General features: G+C 37.9%; 2 protein-coding genes across 2 annotated transcripts in view; one reads left to right on the top strand and one right to left on the bottom strand.

The window, feature by feature from the left end:
• Nucleotides 1-1,895, bottom strand: part of L3HYPDH (trans-L-3-hydroxyproline dehydratase) — an 11,955-nt gene extending 10,060 nt beyond the window's left edge. Inside the window, exon 1 of the mRNA XM_007466039.1 lies at nt 1,340-1,895. Within this exon, the coding sequence (XP_007466101.1) occupies nt 1,340-1,847 (508 nt within the window). The 5' untranslated portion in view covers nt 1,848-1,895. The remainder of the gene's footprint in view (nt 1-1,339) is intronic.
• A 201-nt stretch (nt 1,896-2,096) lies between these two features.
• JKAMP (JNK1/MAPK8 associated membrane protein) lies at nt 2,097-20,462 on the top strand. Its single transcript, XM_007466038.1, has 7 exons — nt 2,097-2,131; nt 4,108-4,199; nt 4,771-4,925; nt 10,405-10,611; nt 13,851-14,032; nt 17,503-17,579; nt 19,462-20,462. Exons 1-7 carry the CDS (start codon nt 2,128-2,130, stop codon nt 19,678-19,680), a joined length of 936 nt encoding a protein of 311 aa, XP_007466100.1. The 5' UTR covers nt 2,097-2,127; the 3' UTR covers nt 19,681-20,462.
• The last annotated feature ends 1,685 nt before the right edge of the window (nt 20,463-22,147 follow it).

The following is a 22,147-nucleotide window of genomic DNA, read 5'->3' as shown; positions in this document are numbered from 1 at the left end:
TTTTTCGGTACGCGGGCCTCTCACTGTTGTGGCCTCTCCCGTTGAGGAGCACAGGCTCCGGACGCGCAGGCCTAGCGGCCATGGCTCACGGGCCCAGCCACTCCGCGGCACGCGGGATCCTCCCAGGCCGGGACACAAACCCGTGTCCCCTGCAACGGCAGGCGGACTCCCAACCACTGCGCCACCAGGGAAGCCCCCAGTGGCATTCTTTATCAACTTGTGTGTTTCAGCTGCCTGAGGTATTCTAAGACTCTCAAACACCTGGGCTATTACTGCATCATTCATAACATTTATAATCAGGCTAAACTGGAACCCAAATCCACGAGGAGGATCAAGATCAAATTAACAGAATGATTTGCACAGCTGGAAGACTTTGAAGAAAAGGAATGATAACCCTATTGCTGGATTGACTAAATTAGCTCCCAGCTCACTTCCAGTCAGACTACTAAAGCATCTTGATAGAATTCAGCCTTTGCTGATGGAATTTGTAGCAATCTCCCTCTTTGTAAGGATGAATAGTTACAGACTCTGTTTTACACGACATACAGGCTCGTACTAGAGAACCCACCAAAGCCTTTTAAAGGCTCTGCACACCTAGAGAACTATAACTAGCAACCCTATATATTCTGCAGTCTTTCTCTGTCTAGGAAGATATTTTTTTAAAATTCTAAGTACCTTGCATACTCATTAAATCCTCAAAAAAACCTCAATGAGATAACAAATGAAGATACAATGGGCGTCAGTAATTTGACTAAGTTTGCATAGCTTTAAGGGGGTGTCAGGATTTGGACGCAGGCAATGTCTGTACCTGTTCTTAAAGAATTAGACCAGCAACATCTGTATCTTCTCAAAAATATTTAATTCTTCCCCCAAGAAGTGGGGAAGGCAATTTTTACAGATAACTTTTAGTAACGTGTTTACTAACTTGTCAGGGTGTAATAATGTGTCTAGCAATCATATTCTGAGCCAGCCTGGAGCCCCGGTTCTTTGCACTTTCCTTGACCCTAGTGGACCTTGCCTTACCCAACTGTGAAATCTCTAGGAGTACCTGACGAGTGGCGAATGAGGCGCTGAGTACGGGAAGCACGGAATTCTGTACCCCTCAAGACTCTCCCCAAACCACAGATGGATAGATCTGCGGGGTAATCAAATTGCATGCACCACACAAATTCGCAAGGGCAAGGTGCTGACACACACTTGCAGTTATTTAGAATTACCTTTTTACTGATTGTAAAGGCTTTGTGGGGTGGGTTAGTTGTGCTGCGTGAGTTCCAGCCCAGAGAGACAGTGTAATTAGTTGGGTCCTGGGCTGCAGGGCCAGAAGGGTCCCGCCCGTTACCTGTGGCCAGCGCGAAGGCCGGGACGCTGTGGAAGCGCACCAGGCCGCCACTGCGGCCGCCCTCGCACTCCACGAAGGCGGCCACCAGCCCGCAGGGGCAGTGGATGTTGACCAGGGCCTCGCGGGCGTCGGCGGGGGGCGCTGGCACCAGCCCGAAGTCGAGCGCGAACCGGCCCAGAGCCAGCACCGCGTGGCCGCACATGGAACTGTAGCCCTCGTTGTGCAGGAACAGGACGCCCAGGTGCGCGTCAGGCAGCTCGCTCGGCACCAGCACAGCCCCGTACATGTCCCGGTGCCCCCGGGGCTCGAACATGAGCCGTCGCCGCACGTGGTCGAGGTGCTGGCGCATGTAGCGCTGCTTGGCCAGCAGCGTGGGGCCGACCACCTCCGGACACCCAGCCAGCACGATGCGCAGGGGCTCGCCGCCCGTGTGCATGTCCACCACCGACAGAGCCGGCGTCCTCGGGTCGTGTGGAGGCAGCCGGGGCACAGCCGGCGGGCTCGCCATCGTCTGCGTCCAGATGGGGACTCGACCACCACACGGCCGCTCGCGCTTCCAGCCGCCTGTCCAACCGCCTCCTCCCCGCCAGAGGGCCAGGCCGCAGCGCCACCTGAAGGGCGGAGCCTTCGAGCCGAAACCCGGAAGCCCGAGGCGGGGCGGGGCTTCGGAGCGGTCGCCCGGGTTACCAGGAGGCGGAGCCGTCGAGGCGGCTTTGGCCCGGATTTCCGGGCGTTGTGGCCGGGTCGGCTGATCCACGAACCTCTCCAAGGAAACATATAAGCTGCCGATGGGTGAGTGATTGCCGAGGTCCCGGGAAGCATTTATCCTAGTCTCTGCTTCTTCCCTACGCTCCCAGCTCTGGGCTCGGCCACAGCGGGTGGCCTCCGGATAGCGGCGAATCCTTGTCCCTTGCTCCCAGCAGCTCTTAGCCGGGCCGAGGTAGGATAGGGGTAGTCTGCTCCAGACAAGCTGCAGCGAGGAGACCGGCTGCAGATGGGACGCCGGCTGCGTACTGGGGGAAAAGGCCAGGCCTTTGTTGTTTGTTCAAAATGTCACCTCAGCCCCTTTGTTTCGGTCCCTTTGTTTAACATTACTGAGAGTTGACTTGACAATTTAAAGCGCGAGCGTAAGTGCAGGAAAACAGGAAAGGAAGCAGAAGCTAATTGCTGCTTAACGGTTGTGTCCTGCTTCAGCATCAAACGTTAAGTTTGGGGGGCCTTTCACAAACGGGCATGACGGTTGCAAAAAAGCAAAAAATCTAGACCTCCTTTACTAAGGGAAATCAAAGGGGAAAGTGAGCGTACAGTGGGAGCTAGGGTTTTTTTGGTCGACGGTAAGCTGTTGCGTTCAGTTTAGCATACCGGTTTTCAGGCCTTGGATTTTGAGAAATTTTAGAATATTTACACTCAAATGTATTTATTATGCATCTGCTAGATGCAAAACCGGTATAGAAGGTTTCCAATTCTTTACCTTCTTCCTTCTCAAAAAATCTGAAACAACTCGTTTCCGTCTATTAGTGTAGAACATTGTGATTACAACTGGTTTAAAAATAAGTGCCAGGTAAGGTAAAGAAGCCCATGGGTTTTTTAAAAAGTCAGAAATTTGATAAAAGTGAAAATATTAAACTTGAGGCATTTTAGTCAGTGCCATTTCTGTTTTCCTCTTAAGCACAAGGAGAAAGAAAAAAGTCTACTTGAATTTGAAAGAAGAAAGAGTATTGTGGATCAGGCAGTCTCTAGATTGTGAATTCATGAAGAATTTGGGAAATGATTGTTCAAAAATAGCCATAAAATGCATAATTTCCCAAGTTAATTCACATTTGGCCACAGTTGTTTTGGATTTATTCCACACGAGGCTGTAGGTTCTTTGAGGGTAGGGACTCTGTCATGTTCCTCCGTGAATCTTTAGGGGCCCTTCACCAGTGGAATCAGACACTTAATGCATGTTTACTGAAGGAATGAATCAATGATTGAAGGGAATCAGATGTCACTGATGAAAAAAACTCGTTCGATAGTTTCTCCCTGTGGATGAGGTCAAAGACAGTCTGTAGGCCCTGAGTTTTTTGGTTAAAAAGAACTGCTTTTTATGTTGTCCAAGCCCTGAGATCAGAGGGTTGATTCTAATGCAGTGGTTCCTAAGTATTGGTCAGAGGCCCAGTGACAGCCTTGATGAAATCTTCACTTGTCCTCTACAAAAATGACCAAAGTTAGGATAATTTACAAGCTTCTTATAAGGTGAATCTATTTACTTTAAAGACCTTCCCTTTTTTCTGAACTTATGTCCTTTCTGCTTTTCTAGTATTAAAGAGTGTTCTGTCACGAAGGAAGGTGGTAATAGATTTCGTGTGTATGCTCGCACTTAATGTCCTGACTGGGCAAAATCAAAAGTATCCATCCTCTCTTAGTCCTCTAGTTAAAAAAAAAAAAAAAGGAAATTCAAAAGTCTAGACCATCTAATCAAGGGGAATGGCTGGTTGGAGCCACTGGAGACGTACCAGGTTAGGCTTTGAGTTGTGGGCATAAAGTCCGCCCTGCTGGTTGAGGACCTTAATCTTAAGGAACAGTATTAGCAATAAGGTTCCATGTAACCTTCAGTAGTGTCACAGTGTAAAAGGAAACCTTTAAATAAATGCATCAAGACTTTTGTCTAATACATTTTTTTAAATTGAAAGTGTGTTGAGATATTTCTGCCAAATGTTTCAGCTCTTATTACCTTATTTTTTATAATCACAAAAGATGTTACTATACTGGCATTTGTTTTTAAAAAGCTGTCGATATTCAACCAGCATGCCTTGGACTGTATTGTGGGAAGACCCTGTTATTTAAAAATGGCTCAACTGAAATATATGGAGAATGTGGGGTAAGTCTTAACATTTGTATGTTATTTCATTTGTAAAATCTTTTTGCTTCTGAAATCTTGTCACATGTAGAATAACTTTTTCTTCAGTGTATTCAACTTGTAAAAGAATATGGAGGCATTAATAAAATCCTGATTTGTGTTGTCATATTGATTATATATCTATAATACATCTTGACGGTCAGAGTTATTAAGTTTTTTAATTTGATAGTTTTATAATAATTTCTAATTACTTTTTATTAATATAGAAAAGTGATTTGGACAATAATTTAGCATTACAACTCCAGAGCATTTCTCTACAATTTTTATATGGTGTTAATAACTAGGTTTTTCATGTAATATTAGTCAACTATTTTAGTAACTTAATACAGAGTCCTTTAATAACCTTATACAGGTATAGCAAATGCAATGTAGATTGCTTTTTATTTTACTTATGCTTTCTCTTTTATTTTTAAAAGATGCACATGTAAACATGTTTAAACTGAAATGTGATGTCTTAGTGAATGATTTTTTTGGAGGTGTTAACATTCTAGGATAATATCTCTACATACAATACTGTTCTTATATATCATAGGTGTGTCCAAGAGGACAGAGAACAAATGCACAGAAGTATTGTCAGCCTTGCACAGAGTCTCCAGAACTTTATGATTGGCTCTATCTTGGATTTATGGCTATGCTTCCTCTTGTTTTACATTGGTTCTTCATTGAATGGTACTCAGGGAAAAAGAGGTTAGCACTTTCTATGAATGTGTCTGGGTCGACTGATGTTGGAATAGCTATCATTTAGAAGACCTTATCAAGTAATTATACTTCTCTTTTTGTAAGAGTGGCACACCTGTTTTTCCTTTATCTTCTGATTACTTTTGACTGTGGCAAGGAAACTTAATGCTAGCAGGGCATGCCTCAGTAAATATTAAGGGAAATATCCTTTGTCTGTTTTACTCTGAGTGATGCTGAGGGAGTATTTTAGTTATATTTTTATTTCTTAATTATCTTCATTGGTTTTCTACAAAGACTTGGCTATGATTACAAACTGTTTATTGTTCTAAAACAAATACTTTGCAACTTAGTACTAGTAATCTAGTATAATGTAGTTAAAATGTTATAGCTGCAACCTAATTATGAAAACTCATACTAAAACAAATCCAAAAACTTTACTGAGCGTTGTGTTTTATGTTGAAAAGATCAGGGAAGGAGATACAAAAATAACTGATGTGGTTTATAGTCATACTCTTGTAGAGAAGACAAATGTATACATAACTAATTATAATACAAATCAGTCTTAAAAGTATGTAAACAAAAAGTATATAAAACCTTTATAAACAAAATGCTCTGGAATCACAAAGAATGGAAGAGATAAATTGTGCCTGGTGGCACCCGAAACACTTCAAAAAAGGAAGATTTTTAGGCAGAAGCAACAGCATGAACACTGGCGGGGGGGTATGAAACGTGATCTCTTGTGAGTGGGAATGGAAGTAGTTGGGTGTTCAAAGTGTGGATTGCATATGAGAGAAAGGTAATAAAAAGGAAGGTGGGAAAGGGGGTTGAGGCCAGAATGTGAAAGTTCTTGGTGATGTTGTGAACCTCATCCCACTGGGAATGAGGAACCAGATTCTACTGTAGTACATTTCAGCCATCCTGGCTGTTGGTTCCTTTGACATCTCAGCATATTTCCTGCTTTAAGTCCTGTCCCTTTCCCCAAAGTCTTCTCTACCTGAAATACTCTCTTCTCCCTGCAACTTTTTACCTAGCTGCCTTTTCTTCCTTCAGATCTCAGGTTAAATTACACCTACTCGGAGAGGCCTCCCCTGACCCAATCTAATGTAGGTTTGTCCCCATTATTTTTCTTTTTTAATAGCACTCTCATTTTGTTGTTGTTTTTGCTTTGTATTTAGTAGTCAACACAATTTGTAGTTATGTTTGTCTCCTCATTTAATGTTATTTCCCACCCCTGACCATAGGCTCCATGAGGGCAGTGGCCATCGCTGTTGTTCTCTATGAAATCTCCAGAGACCAGCACAGCTGCTGGCACATGGTAGATACTCACTTAGTATTTGGTGAGTGAATGATTTATTGGTGAAGGTTTTGGTTTAGAGAAACAGCATCTTGGATGTATGTTTTAGGAAAATAACTTCTGTGGAGGGCAGATTAGTGGTGAGACATATTAGAAAGCTGTTGTCCAAGAAATAGTGATGGCCAGTGGTAGGAGCGGAAGTGAAGAGAAGGTCAGGTGGAAATAGAATCAGTACTCTTCTGGATCTACCTAATAAGTCCACAGTGATTATTTACATTGGAAGAGCATTCATTATTTTTTCAGAAGACTCTGTTAAAAAAAATTTTTTAAAGCAGCTTTCATCCCGCCTTTAATTTCTGTTATAGAATGATGAGAGATGAGGGCTAGAAAAGAGATGTGATTAACAGAGCTAAAATAGAATAATTGCTCATTTGGAACTTCTCAGCCCAGATTGGAGAAGAGGTGGGTTTAATGGATGTACCTCACCAAATGCATTTGAACTAAAACATCAGATATGTTTTGAGAGAGAATTTTAGAGCAGAGGGTAGAGCCTTGGTTTGGAGGTAAAGCAGAGGTGTGATCAGTGCTTAGGCAGGAAAGGAGGTGGGTTTAAAAAGGAGGTTGCATATCCATGCTTTGCCTAGGAAATTGGTAGCAAGGAAGACAAGGACTATCTCTTGCATTTTCCTGAGGCATTGCACTTAAAATCAAGGAAGCAGTGGCCTAGCTGTCTGAGGCTAGACTCATGTTTCTCAACATTTTTTTCATTCTTTCCTCCTTAAAGAAGCTTTTTAGATACCTTTTTTCCCCCAATTCCACCTACCCCATAAAATTTTAATATCGCAGATATTATTGTTTATTCGTTTATATAGTGTATGTATACATGTGCTTTATATATAAAAAGTGTAATATTATTTTATACCCAAGGATCCATTCTTGTCCCCTTGGGAGTGCTAGTGCCCATTGAGAATGCATGGGCCAGACACTAATCAAAACTTCCCTTTCTGGCCTGCTTGCTTTCCCCAGAGTTTGGTATTAAATTTGTTTTTCTTTGAGGCCAGGGCAGAGATAGGCAGAAATTGCATGTTTTTTTGTATAATGAAGCCAGAAGCTGTGCTTCTTCTGTAATTTGTTTTTATGTAATTTATAGCTTTCCAGACGTATTCATGCAACAATCTTTAGGGATGTTTGCAATGTGCCAGGTGCTGTGCTAGGTTGTGGGATTCAGAGATGATGAAGATGTGGGTGCTCACAGTCCAGCGGATGAGGTAGACAAACCATCACAGTGTATGTGAGGGTCCATAGGAGAGGTGTGTACAGAGGTTTAAGGCTAACTTAAAGAGGGAAGCAGTCAATTCTGTCCTCTCAAAATAGGGTGGTGTCACAGGAGAAGAAACTGACTTTAAGCTGAACTTTGAAAAATGAATAGTTTTTGAGAGAGGCATTGAAGAAAGAGTCAGACAGTAGGAAAAAGATGTGCAAAAGTCTAGAGCCAAGAAAGAGCACAGCATAACCAAGAAATGAGAGCTGAGGGTGCTATGAGAAATAGGGACTAAATGAGACCAAGATATAAAGAGGTTTGGGGCTGGGGGAGTCTTAGGAAATACTCCTAAGACCTGGGGACAACCCCAGAGCTGATCTTGAAGGATACACCATTTGCCAGATAGGCGACATGTTTTCAGGTGGAGCATGAAGCATGCTGGGATGAATGGAGCAGTGAGGAAACAAAGTAATTTCGTAAGGGCAGGAGGTGTGGGAGGTAAGGCTGGTAGGAAGTATTTTTCCTGAAAGGCAGATGGGATCCACTGAAGTAGTTTAATAAGGGGAGTTTTAAAAGCAGATCCCATTTTGTAAAGATTACGTAGTTGACTGCAGATGGATTGAAAGGGAGCATGATGAGAAGAGGAAGCCAGTAAGAAATTGCTAAAGTCATGGTGAGAAATAATGAGGGGATTTTGCCTCTAAAAATATGAATTCTGTAAGGAAGCAAAAGATTGGATTATATAATATGAAAGTGTACACGTTTACTTACATATTTTGTGTCTTCATCTGTGTAAAATGGCACAGGAGTTCTGCTTCCAACACCATGGGCTAATTAGGAGCTCCAGGTCACCCTCCTGCATGAAATAACTAAAGTCTGGAAGAGACATACTGTTTAAGACATTGCTGGTCTCACAGGAATAAGGGGGGATCTCCGAGAACTCTTCTTTTTCAGAAAACAAGCAAACCCACCCTGAGCTGGGGCCAGAGTGACAAACCAGGCAGTAGGGTTGGGAGGGTAGCCAGAGGTTAACTGCCGATAGCAGCTGGGTAGTCCTTTCTGTTCCACGTGATGTTGAGTTGGGATGCACCTATCTAGAGGCTGGACTGGGCTGTGGTGTTCAAAATGAGTAACTCATATGCTGGAGTAGGTGCTGGCTGTCAGCTGTGAGCACATGGGGGCTGCTGACCAGCTGCTCTTTTATCTTTGGTATTCTGCAGCTTAATTATAATGTGAATTTCTTTTTATTTATTCTGCTTGGGATGTGTTTTGCTTCCTAGGAAGCAATTCTGTGAATTTGTTTTTCATTCTTTCAGATGAGCCCAGTCAAACCACAGAACAGTGAGAAATAATCACTGGTGGTTGTTTCAAGCCATTGAGTTTTAGGGTAGTTTGCTGTGCAGTGATAGGTAACTAAAACATTGTTCAAATAGAAAACTCAAAAGCATCTATAGAGAAGCAGTCATAAATAATGAGAGTTTAGTGAAGAGGCTGGCTGTAAGCTAAGTATATAAAATCAATTACCTCCCTATATTTCATTTACAGAATCACAGTACTGTGAGGTAGCCAAGACCAAGGTAGCTAAGCTACATTGGATTTATACTGTGGAACTTGACAAGCTAATTCTCTAATTTATATGGAAGTTCAAAGGCCCAAGAATAACCAAGACCACTGAAAAAGTAAAAGAATGTATGTAATATCAAGAATTATTGTTACATTCTGTTGTCTCAGGGATAGATAAATGGACCCCAGGAACAAAATAGAGAACCTAGAAACAGACCAGTTATATAGGAGACTTTATATGGCAGAAGTGGCATGGCAGCTTAGTGGGGAGAACAGAGTAACTATTCAAGAAAATGCTGCTGCTGGGACAGTTGGATATCCAAATGGGAAAAGCTAAAGTTATATCCTAACTTAGACACAGAAATCTCTTCTGAGTTAAAGATTGAAACATGAAAAGCAAAACCTTAAAACTTTTAGAAGAAAATATAGGATAATATTTTTCTTAGAGTGAGAATCTGCTAACCAGAAATTTAAAACTTGATAAAGGCAACTATATTAAAATTTAGAACATCAATTCATAAAAAGACATCACAAAGAAAATGACAATTCAACCCACAAACTGAGAGGAAGACATTTGCAACACATTTTACTAACAAAGCAGAATGGATAAATAATGGAAAGATCACACAATGGAATATTATACAGCAATGAAAACGACTGAACTTCAGATATAAGCAAAACCATGAATGAATCTTGGAAATGTAATTTTGAGTGGAAAGAAAAATCTCAGAAAGCTTACCTCACTTTATCATGTTGAAAAATAAGCAAAACTAAATAGTGGTTTTGAAGTATAAATACAGTTGGAATTAAAAACTGTTTAGAAAAACTGATAAAGAACATTAGTATAATGGTTATTTCTAGGGGAGGGACAGGAATGTGGAATGGGGAGGAACAGGTAGATATAAGTTGTTAATGTTTTAATTATTGGGTTAGGTGGTGAGCTTACAATGTTTATTATATTTTATAACTAATATGTATTACATATAATCTTTTATGTACTTTTAATGTTTAAGATAATTTAAAATGATGCATAGATAACTTTAAGACACTTTTAATAATTTGGCGAGTTACTGAAGATAAAGGTAGATCTAATTTCTGCTTTTTGACACATTTAGACAATATTGGCACAGTGTTATCTGGGATGAGTATTTATCCGTTTTTAGTAAACCTTTAGTAAAGGTTAAATCCTTCTCAAGTCGTTTTCATATGTGCTTGGCTTTACTTACCTATTTAGAAGATTTTTTTGTTTCAGGATTTATCAGTTAAAACTTCTTTTTAGACTACATATTTTGAAGCATACACAGGTTTTATTAAAAGCCACTTAACATGCTGAGAATTTTCTGGTGATTGTGCTTCCTTTGTTTTACTAGTTCCAGTGCCCTTTTCCAACACATCACTGCATTATTTGAATGCACTATGGCAGCTATCATCACCTTACTTGTGAGCGATCCAGTCGGTGTGCTTTATATCCGTTCTTGTCGAGTATTGATGCTTTCTGATTGGTACACCATGCTTTACAATCCAAGTCCAGATTATGTTACCACAGTGCACTGTACTCATGAAGCTGTCTACCCACTGTAAGTATTTATTTAGACATAAGATCATTTTTTAAAAATGATGATTATAGATTTCATTCATTTAAGCAGATTGAGCCTTGCGAAATGGCTCCTAGGCACTGGGGGAGATATACAGAAATGATTTTCTTCTTTTAAGTGATACATAGTCTGAGAAGAGGAAACAGAAATACATCTTAGTATAATAGAAGTGAAAGTATTTTTGTGTTGATGTTGAAGTATGTCTGAGCACTTCTAAAATAAGCTATATCTGTTTCTTAAAAAGGGAATTATAAGGAAAACCTTTTTCTTATACAACAGAGAAGCAATATCTGACCTACAGGAAGTAGTATAGGCTTTGGAGCTAAAAACAGGCTTGAGTTTGAATCCCGGGTCTGTCAGCTGTTAACTTGAACATGTTAAGAGCCTCTTAACCTCGGCTTTCCTGTTGGTAAAAATGGGAATAATGATACCTTATAAGGTGACTTAAATAAATGCCTTACATACAGGAAGCACTTATAAGTAGCTGGCATTATTATTAGAGTGCTTGGCTTAATGTTCTTTCTTTTTTGTTTCTGTTTTTTTTTTTTAAATATCAAATTCATAAGATTCTGTATAATATTACCCTGGCCTACATTTTTAGAATTTCTGTGAATTAGTGTTCATTCTGATGTGTTTTTCTCAGTAAATGTATAATAGAAGAGTCTGGTATTTGTATTCTCATAGTTGTAGCAAGTTACCATTATGTAATATGCTCAACAAAATAGTACTTTTTGTGCAATTCTTAATAGTACTAAGTGTCAAAAACAAACATGCACGTATGTAAAAAGATACTTTGCAAAAAAAAAAAGTAGAAAAAAAAAAAGCAACAACAAAACAAAAAACGAGATCCAGATATAGAGCTATAAAAATCTTTTCCACCTGCCTACCTTTTAAGTCCTGCAAATTATTTATATATATACAGAGACAACCAGACATATTTATATATATGTATTGTATCTAAAAGACTGATACTATCTTCTTTGTTGATTTCATAGAGCTATAACCCTCAGCTTTGATTATTCTTTTGTCACATATTATCCTGGGGACTTGCAGAACTTAACCTGGTTCTATATAGAGAAGTTAATTACTGAATCAGATATTATATTTAAATAAGATGTATAACCATCTTATTTAAAACAAAATCAGACTGATTTACTGCTATTCACATCTATAGTCTTTTTTATAATATCTGTAAATCCTGTAGTAGGAGAGTCAAAAAATATGAGAACAGAGATGGCAAATAGGTAGTCGCAGCCCTCATTCTGCAGTCATAACAGCCACTTCTAATTTATTACAGCACTTGTCCTGCTGAGTTGGGTGTAGCCTCAGAGCCTTGTCACAGCACTCAGTCAGACTCATCACACAACTTCATTGATTAGGACATTTTCCATCTGTTCACCATCTTTGAATTAAGTAGGTATTTTTTTTTTCTTAGCAGCTTTACCAATAGTCACTGTGGAATGGACTGTCTGCCTTGTTTTACTAATTATACAAAACAATGTTTTATTAAAAGTATGAGAAGATTTTATAATAGTAGCATTTGAATTCATACATGTTACTTTACATAACCATTTAAACTTACATATATGGCCAGACTGGAGCTAAACATTTCTAAAAGCTGTAGGACTACCAAAGTCATATTGATTTTTTTCTTTTGTAAGTCAACAAAAAGTAACGGTGCAATATTAACAGAAACCTTTGGAACACTATTACATTGACTAGTGGAGGATATCTTCTCCATTGGTATATATAAATTCCTTACAAATTGAAAAATATCAGAATACTTTTACTGATAATTATAGTTTTGAGGGGAAATTAATTAGATAAGATATGGAAAAACATGCAAGCTTCTATCATTAGAAACTTACTGCAAAAGGTAATGTTTACTAAAACTGAGTTATTGACAATGAGCAGTAATTACTGTTGTAACAAAACTTAGCTTTAGCTTGTCAGATTTATCCTATGTGCATATGAGGGGCATGGATGGGGGCGGGGAGGTAGAGGGTGAGGTCTTCTGGTGGAGAGCAGGGGCAGGAAACAGGTATCTGCTTCCAAAAGCTAGTTTCCTCGTTCTTTAGGACAGGTAGCACATGATTGTTTCCTTCTGATTAAAATAATAGTCTTTTTGGAGCTCTTAAGGAACTACAAGCTGAAGGAATAGACAGATTTTATTTTGTTTTGATATTGGTAAGAGGTAGCCTAAGAAGACAAAACTCATCATCCAAGAAGTGAGGCTTGAAATAATGCAGTATGGTACAGGGCTGGACATAAAAGCATCATGAGAGCACAGCGACCCGGTATCATTAAGCTGTGTGGAGAAGAGGCATGTGGTCAGTTATTTGATACAACTCCCATGCTTCCCTTGACTACCCCCTGCAAGGGAGAGGGTTTGCGTATAAGATAGTAAAAAATAATTTGAAAATCCTCATGAAAAAGAAGTTAGAACTATGTGCATAGAAATGTAATTATTCAAAATAAGGAGCTAGAAACTATAGTCTGCTGACACAGATCTTTTTGCAACTTTTTTTCTGATTGTAAAAATTACATTATAGGATATTTGGAAAACAGAAAAGGCATACCCCAAATAAAATAATCCGTAATTCCATTTCTTAAGATGATCACTGCTAAAAATATCTTTCCAGCTGCACTTTTTATTTTATTTTTATTTTTTTATTCTTTTTTAAAGAATATTAAGGTTATTTTATGCACATGCCATTTTGTAGCCTGTTCTTGTCACTCAATGTATGAGGCACAGTTGCTTTTGTTGTTAACATTTCTTTCATAACTGGATTTTTAATGTCTGCATAGTATTCCAGCATAAATATACTCTAAAATTTAACCAACTTCCTATTGTTGAATAGTTATTTTCTTCCTGAGATTTCTTTATTGTGTGATTCAATAAAAATGCTTGTTCATCAGGTTTTTGTGTATACCCGATTGTTTCCCTATGATAAATTTCTACAAGTAAAGTTTTTGAATTAAAGGATATAAACATTTTAGGATTTTTGATACACATTTCCAAACTGTCTACCAGAAAGGACTCAGCATACACTTTGCAGTGGTATTATGAGAGTCTTTCTGGTGAATCCTCCACCAATCTGAATATTCGATGGATAGACTTTTTAAACCTTTTTCAGGATCTTTGATTTTAAAATGATCAATGATAAAAATACATTTTAAAACACATTTTTGATGTTATAATTTTTTATTTTATTTTCCAGATACACCATTGTATTTATCTATTATGCATTCTGCTTGGTATTAATGATGCTGCTCCGACCTCTTCTGGTAAAGAAGATTGCCTGTGGGTTAGGGAAATCTGATCGATTTAAAAGTATTTATGCTGCACTTTACTTCTTCCCAATTTTAACCGTGCTCCAGGCAGTTGGTGGAGGCCTTTTATGTAAGTTTGTTGGGTAAAGTCAATGAAATATATTTACTATATGTGATAAACAGTATTTTCTCTGAGTATAATTTTGGACCTTTTTCTGTAGTTTGGTTTTTGGTTTTTATTCTTGAAAATAAACCATAGTATATATTTTTGCTAAAACATATCATCATTCTTTATCAAAACTGATTTCTGTTTAGAGAATACTTTGTATTTGAAGCTCACAACGTCAATAGGAAGATTTTTAAAACCTGAGTATAAATTAAAAAACATATAATAGATGGAAATTACTCGATATAATAGATGGTTTTTACATATAATAGATGGAAATTACTCGTGATAATATATACTGTTTACCATTAAGTCTTAGTTTTCTAAATTCCTTTATGAAATACTTTTAGATATAGTAAAAAATCCTCAATATATTTTTTTAATATATCCATTCATTGATTCAGCAACCATTTAGACTGATCTGTGACTCGAAAGAAGAATGAGAGAAAGTTGGTGTTAAAGAGCTCATATACTACTAGAAAAGCTATAAGTAGCTGAGAGAACATGGTGAGGGACTTTTTGAACGTGTGACGTTGAACATTGCAAGGATTTGGATACCATCTTTATATGGAGCCTGCCTGGGTGCAGAGGGCAAGCTTCTGGCCTGAAGGAACTGGGCAAGATGGCATCACTGTGCAAGTAATGTAGCTTAGTAATAAATTTGATTCAAAGTTAGGAGGGTGGAGCTGAGGATAAGGCCACGGGAAGAAGAAATTGGAGACTAGTCAGGGGTCTGTTATTCCTCATATTCTGGTTTTACAGATGTATTGTTTCTTTTGGCCTGCATAGTGTTTGAAAATCTATAGTTTTTCCTAGCTCCTACCATTTCCTATTTCTTAGATTTGGTCCACTTCAGTCATTCTCCTGGATGACCTCTGTAGGCATTTGAGGTTGCTATTCTTGCTCTAGGGACTAGAGACCTGCTCTTAAAAGGATTTCAGGAGGAAGAGTGACATGACTAGATTTGCATTTTAGAAAGATAACTTGGTAGCAGTGTGGAAGATGGATTGGCAGGGAAGAGAACCTGGGGGATCAGTTAAGAGATGACAGCCATAAGCCGGGCCTGACTGTCTGACCTAAAGCAGAGAAACATTGGGAAAGAAGAACTATTTCAAAGACAAAGTTAACTAAGCTAGGTAACTAATTAAATATAGGGGTTGAGGAAATGGGAGGAGCTTTCTGACAGTGAATGTATGAATAATGAATGTTAGAATAAGCAAACAGGTTGGTGAGAAGTGAATTCAGTTTTAGGTATTCATGGAATATTCAAAAGAGCACAGGTAGTCATTTATCCTAGACAAGCTTGGGAGAGCTGACTAGGCTTAAAGATTTAAGAATTGCCAGGCCTCAAATCCCTGTGTCCTAGACTGCCACTGGTGCTATTGTATAGAACCTCTTGGTTATGAAATGGGGAAAAGGGAAAAGCTGTGGAAAGCAGGGAAAGGTTTGGAAAGTTAACCTAAGGAGACTGCCAGACAGCGTTGCTTCCTATGTTGTAGCTGCCTATGTGGAAAATGCCTTTTCCCACACTGAAAGTCTTTGGATCATTTTGTTAACAAGCTTCCACTCAAAGCACATTCATAGGAGGATCAAGGAGTTATTGTTTATTTGCACTAAGTATAAACTTGTGCAATCTGCTGAGATTAGTCACAGAGGGTATCATACCAACTTATAATTTTATGGTGTTGAAAAAAGGCACCAGCAGATTTGGAGTCTGGTGAGGACTTGTTTCTTGGTTCATTGATGGCTGTCTTTTTTCAGTGTCCTCACATAGCAGAAGAGGGAAGAGGTCTTTGAGGTCTCTTTTATAAGGGCACGAATCCCATTCATGAGGGCTCCACCCTCATGACCTAATCCACCCCAAAGGGCCCTCCACCTACTAACAGCATCACATTGAGGGTTAGGATTTCAACATAAGAATTTGGGGAGTGGGGTCACAAACATTTAGTCCATGACAAGGGAATATAGCAAGTCTGAGCAAAGTAGAGCACCAAGAGGCTTCTGGTAGCTCAAGATACCAGGGTCTAGGGAGAGAGACACTGGGGTAATTAGGAAGATGTCAGTGACAAACTTTTACTTGCTTGGAAGTATTATTGAAGCCAGTTTTTAAGTGTGATCTTCCTCTGAACCACCAGCAGAACTAAAATGAAGACTTCCAGGCACTACCCCCAGACCTAGTTGCTCAAAATATTACATTGTTTTAGACCCTAGAGTAAGAACCACTCTAAATCCTGCTTTGAGCCCAGAACCTCCCTCTACTCCCCACAAGTTTGGGGCTTGTTGGAAATTTCCTCTTTCTCCTTTTTACTACCAGTTCTTTCTCTACCAGTTCTTACTATCATTAGCAACATTGTTTAGCTATTTATAAGTTAATTGGGATTCTTTTGAATGGCTGGTTAGGACCTAATCATTGTCAGTTATTTAGTAATTGGAATCAGGCCTGCATAGATAATTCAGAGATTCTGGCTGCCATATCCTTAATTAACATTTGAAAATGTTCCAGATGGGTTCCACTGCATTGTATTGTAGAATGATTAATAGTTTTAGTAACTGAAGTTAATTGTTTTAAAATAATTGTATAAAAAATCATTCAAGGTATCTTTCTCAATTTGTCCATTTGTTTTAGTGAGCTATAAATTTAGAACATTTTAAGAGGTGGTATTTTTAAGAAAAAATTTCACTTAAAGTATTATTTTACTGTACTGTATTTGAAGTAGAACTGTCTAGAAATTTGACATTAAGAGCACTAAATGATCCATTTAGCCTTTGAGGTTTATTGGTATATGACCTTTTAATTAAAGCTGAATTACTCTTATATATAGCCTTTCTCAACTGAAGTTCCCCATCTGGACCACAAAACACAGAAAATTGAGTAATTATTTTCCCAATTCTCCCAAGTTTGATAGATAACTAGTATCATGCCAGATGCATAGGAGAGAAATTAATTCTTTACAGCAGTGGAAGCCTTCAGGCAGGGGTCTTCAAAGCTGGGCCAATGATAGTTTTACATTTTTTAACTGTTGCGGAAAAAAATCAAAAGAAGAGTAGTATTTCTTGACATGTGACAATTATATGAAATTTGAATTTTATTGTCTGAATAACATAAATAAGTTATAACTTACAAACTTATAAAGTAAGTTTTACTGGAACACAGACACATCCATTTTCTGTATGATCTGGCTGCTTTCCCACTACAACTGCGGACTTAGGTGACTGAGACATAAACTGCGTGGCCCACGAAGCCAAAAGTATTCACTATCTGGCCCTTTACAGAAAAAGTTTGCCGACCCCTGCCTTAGAGCATTAGGGCTTCACTCTCTCCCAAGACTGGTTGAGAAGGTTTTTGTCTGTGGAAAGAATTATACTGTTTGAATTTTTTGATGGTTTATTCAGAAAATTTAATTTTCAGCATAATACCAATGTTTGTCTTTCAGACTATGCCTTCCCATACATTATATTAGTATTATCTTTGGTTACTCTGGCTGTGTACATGTCGGCTTCCGAAATAGAGGTAGGACATCTTTTTTCCTTTGTTAAAGACTTTTTTTTTTTAATAGATTTGACAACTGACTAGGAGAATAGTGCATATGATATGTTACAACTGATTGTTTTAGTAATCCTTGGCTAAACGATGCCACTCAGTAGCTTTTGGCTCATTAGTTCATGAAAAGTTGTATACTAGGCAATATTTGCTTGGGAAATTAGTGAAGTAGTCAGGCTTAACTCCGGCATGTTAGAGAAAAAACTCATTTCACGCCATTTATCCACATAGAAAATGTATAATTATTGAAATGTTGAACCTTATTAACACTATTTTGAAAGAAACATAAAAATGCTTTATTTTATATAGAACTAATTCTAGGCTTTTTTTATTTGCAGTGAACACTAACAGTCATCAATAATTACAGTGTACATTCCATACCCTTCTATGTTTTGTCCCTAATTTTTTTTTCTTGATTACGGATGTCTACTTTTGTCCTCTAATATCTGTAATACTTTGGTGATTTGGAAATACTATTAACACTCACATTAGTTCCGATGCTGTTCCTATCTTGAGATATCCTTTTTGTGCCTCTAACTTTTTAATATTTCAGTGGAAGGCCACTGTTAGAACTCTTAGAGAGTAAACTCTAAAGGAATAAAAGTGTAACATGTCTTAGTACTCTTCCATCCTATGCTTGCTAATCTAGTGCCTAAGCACTGTTTTCAACCACGCACTACAGTTGATATGTGCTCTCTTTATAATTCTTAACATAAAAAAGTTCACACCAGAGAAAGTTGTTAACTATTTTGGAGTGGTTGCTCTTGAAGCTCCTGTTTCTATTACATTAGTGAAAGAATGAGAGGGGGGAACAAACCACCTAGAAATCATAGTGACTTTTAGGTAGACTAGCAGTAGAGGAACTAGACAGTATTTTTATGGTGATTTTTCACATGCTTCCGTTTGTATTCTACTCCCATTTCTCCTTGGTAATCTTTAATCAACTTTGCAGTATAATTAAAGATAAGCAAATTAGTTTTGGCACTTTTATCAACTCTAGGGAAATGTGGGGGGAAAAATGATTGGATATTTGAATAAAATGAAGTTTTTGAATTTTTGGATTTTTTATTATCCACAGTTACTATGGAAAGTTCGATTAGCTTGAATCATATTTCTTTCTCTGCTGCTGGGAATCCCGCATATATAAAACGTTCATGTACTTCAACTAGCACTCTGTACATGAATCAGAAATAGGGATTCAAGTCAGGAAAAGACAGTCAAGCTCTAGGTGAGCTGATGAGCCATTTAATGAGGGAAAGTTGCTAAGTAACCAGTTGCAAATTACATTTTAGTGTGTTCATTAGCACATTTAGACATTACTTTTATAATAATTTGGTCCTTCCAATTTCTGTATATTGTAGAGCAGTATTAAAGATGCAAGGGAAATCAGAGTAGTCACATGTCATTTCTGCTCCCTTCTAAGTATCCAGGCAGCAGACTTTAGGAATGCTGGAGTTAAGGAAGTTGGGTGTATGTACCTCCTCCTTCCCACTGGTAGACTCAGCTGCTGTGGATCAGGGCAGAAAGAAGGTACATAAAGTGGCGTTCCCCTTCCAGTTCAGATCTTCCAGAAGAAGCTGTAGTGTTTCCAGGGTCAAATGGTGGTGTAGACCAGAACTTAGAGACGTGGGCTCCCGTCTTGGTGCTGCCGCTGAGTGCTGAATGTAGGAAGCCTGTTTCCTCATCTGTGAAGTGTAGTAGCAAGACTGGGTGATTTCTTAGGTCCCTGTGATTCTGAGGTTATGATTTTGTGTGACAATAATATGTTTTAAAGTAAAATGTAATAAATTATCTAGCCAATTCAGCCCAATAATCTGTATTTCTCTTTTCTTTCTTTTATAAAATTATGTAGAACTGCTATGATCTTCTGGTCAGAAAGAAAAGACTCATTGTTCTCTTCAGCCACTGGTTACTTCATGCCTATGGAATAATCTCCATTTCCAGAGTGGATAAACTCGAGCAAGATTTACCCCTTTTGGCACTGGTACCCACACCAGCCCTTTTTTACTTGTTCACTGCAAAATTTACCGAACCTTCACGGATACTCTCAGAAGGAGCCAATGGACACTGAATGTAAAATGCCAAAAAACCCTAAGAAGTGTTCTTAATAAAAGGAAGTAAAGAAATAAAAAAATGTATTAGTACTCTTCTGTCATACATGGGAATATGATTGTCAGTACACCTAATGTTATGGGGGGTTTGTTGTTTGTTTGTTTTCTTTTTTTGACTTAACAGATTTCGTGGTTTGATGGAAAATACAAAATCCCATAATTCTCCATTATGTAGTATACCACACCATACACTTAGAGCACACGGTTATATTACACTGGAAACCTATTAGGAAGCACTTGCCTCTTGCAACAATTTAGCTATTCTTTTGTGCAAAATCATGTTTCTGTGTATCTAGCAATGTGTTGGTCCCACTTTTATTAAGAAAAACTGTAACAAGTATAATCTGAAATCCTTAGCATTGGCATAATTGTGCATGCCTGTTGTGTTTCAGTTTTTCAAGTATATTGAATTATAAAGTCAAACGTATTTGTGGGGTCTGATAGCAAACATGGAAATCAAGTATGTTGTTTTTTGTTATCTATTTATTTTCACCAATACAGTATTTTGATCTATTACAAAAATAGAGCATAATTTATATAACAGGTCTTTTGTTTTAGGTAGTTTGGTTGAAGACATCTTCAGGTTATTCCTGTTCCTGTAAAGAAAAATGATAATAAAATGCTTAACTACAAAAAAAATCTCAAATATCTGGCATTTAATTGTATTTGCCACACTAACTGTGGAAATAATTCAAAATGTTAAGTAGTAAGATTAATGTCTCTTTCCCAAATGAATAAATATACTTCCTCCCCCCATATCTCATTTTGGAAGGATATATGCACGTGCCATATTTTATGAATCCTGAGACACAATTTTTGTCACATTGTGATATCTCAATTGATGGCTTCTTAGATTTAACAAAATACAGAATATATACAGTACATAAAGTTTTCCTGTGGTTGGTTGGTAATACGTGTGCTGTGATTTTTATGCTCTGAAGTCTTCAGGGGACTCATTATTGGGAGCAAAATAAGATTTTTGCACTTAATAATCTGACCATGTTTATCCATTTGTATTTTTAGAAGGTTATTTCCTTGTTCTGCTCCTTGGCGAGGGTTGCGTGAGTTTGTTAAATCTCAAACTTTTAAGACTTCCGTTGACAGTTGCAAAATAGAAAAGAAAATGCACTCACTTTTTCTGTAGTTTTGTACCTTTTAAATTCACAGCAGTTGTATCCTTTAAGTTATTTTGTTAGTTTTTCTTCCTTGATTTTTTTTCATAGTACATTCAACCACTGGGAGACGGATTCTTTTGATAGGACTCTGTTTCTTCTTATTTTCTGTAGGAATAAATAAAATGTAGAAAGTCTATATGTATCTTATATAGGTTTATGTAGTTACAATTTCAAATTGCCCCAAGAATCCTCAATTGGACGATTGTATAATGGGTGGGGGTGGGGTGGGGGATGGTGCTGAGGGATCATGCATCTGATTACCAGGACTATCTTTTTGTCGCAGTACATTTGGAGTCATTTTAATAATTATTTTCCCCTCCAATGTCCTCTTCTAGCAGAAAAGTGCGTATGCAAAAGGAGAAATTGTGCAAGTAATATGATTACAAGTCCTCAAATGCAAAGAATTTCGGAAATAATACATATTTGCATTTTTAATTTGCTTCCTTAAGAACAAGACTAGAACAATTCATAGCAACTGTGGTTGCTAAAGTTACTAAATAATTTGTTTAAATGGTCATTAAAAATACACAAAAACAACCCTTTTTCTAGTTCGGCTTTGTTTTGTCTTAGATCCTTGTACTGTATTACTACTCTGGCTGCTACAGTGTATAGTAATTACTTTGCTAACTAGCACTGGAGAGGTAATATAAAAGTTAAAATATTTTCTTAATTTGGGTCAACTGATAAATATAACAATTACATTGTTATATATTTGTCTCAAACCGATAGTTTTCAAGACTTGTCTGCCCAATGGAGCCAGCTGGAGAGAGTTCTAAAAACACACCGGGGTCTCACCCCCAGAGATTCAGGGTGAATTGGTCTGGCTGAGCAGAGGGATTTTTAAAACTTCCTCCAGGTGACTCTAATGTTTGAAAACCATGGTCTAAACTCTCTTTCTAGTTCAGATCTTAATTTTTCGAAGAGATCTTTTGAAAATTTCTGAGCGAATGATTTTTTTAAGTATTACTACTGAAATTTGGATTCTGCTTCAATAATTAGGTTCTTTTCCAGAATTAAATGATCAAAATAAATTATATCAAGTCCTTTTCATCACAATAACAAAAACATAACTTTAACAGAGAGTTACACGAACTTTTTGATCTTTCTCTAAAAATATCTCTTGGCCTAAAAAAGTCTTCTGTAGAGCACATATCAAGTTAAAATATTTGATTAGCACACAAAGTGTTTATCTGTAACCTAAGTTATATAGTACATGGTATAATACTCAGGGATTTTTGGAATTTTAAAACAA

This window comes from Lipotes vexillifer, unplaced genomic scaffold, assembly GCF_000442215.2.
Source record: "Lipotes vexillifer unplaced genomic scaffold, Lipotes_vexillifer_v1.1 scaffold25, whole genome shotgun sequence".
NCBI lineage: Eukaryota > Metazoa > Chordata > Mammalia > Artiodactyla > Lipotidae > Lipotes > Lipotes vexillifer.
The sequence above is the reverse complement of the archived record's forward strand: the minus strand, read 5'-3'. Positions and strand labels throughout refer to the sequence as shown.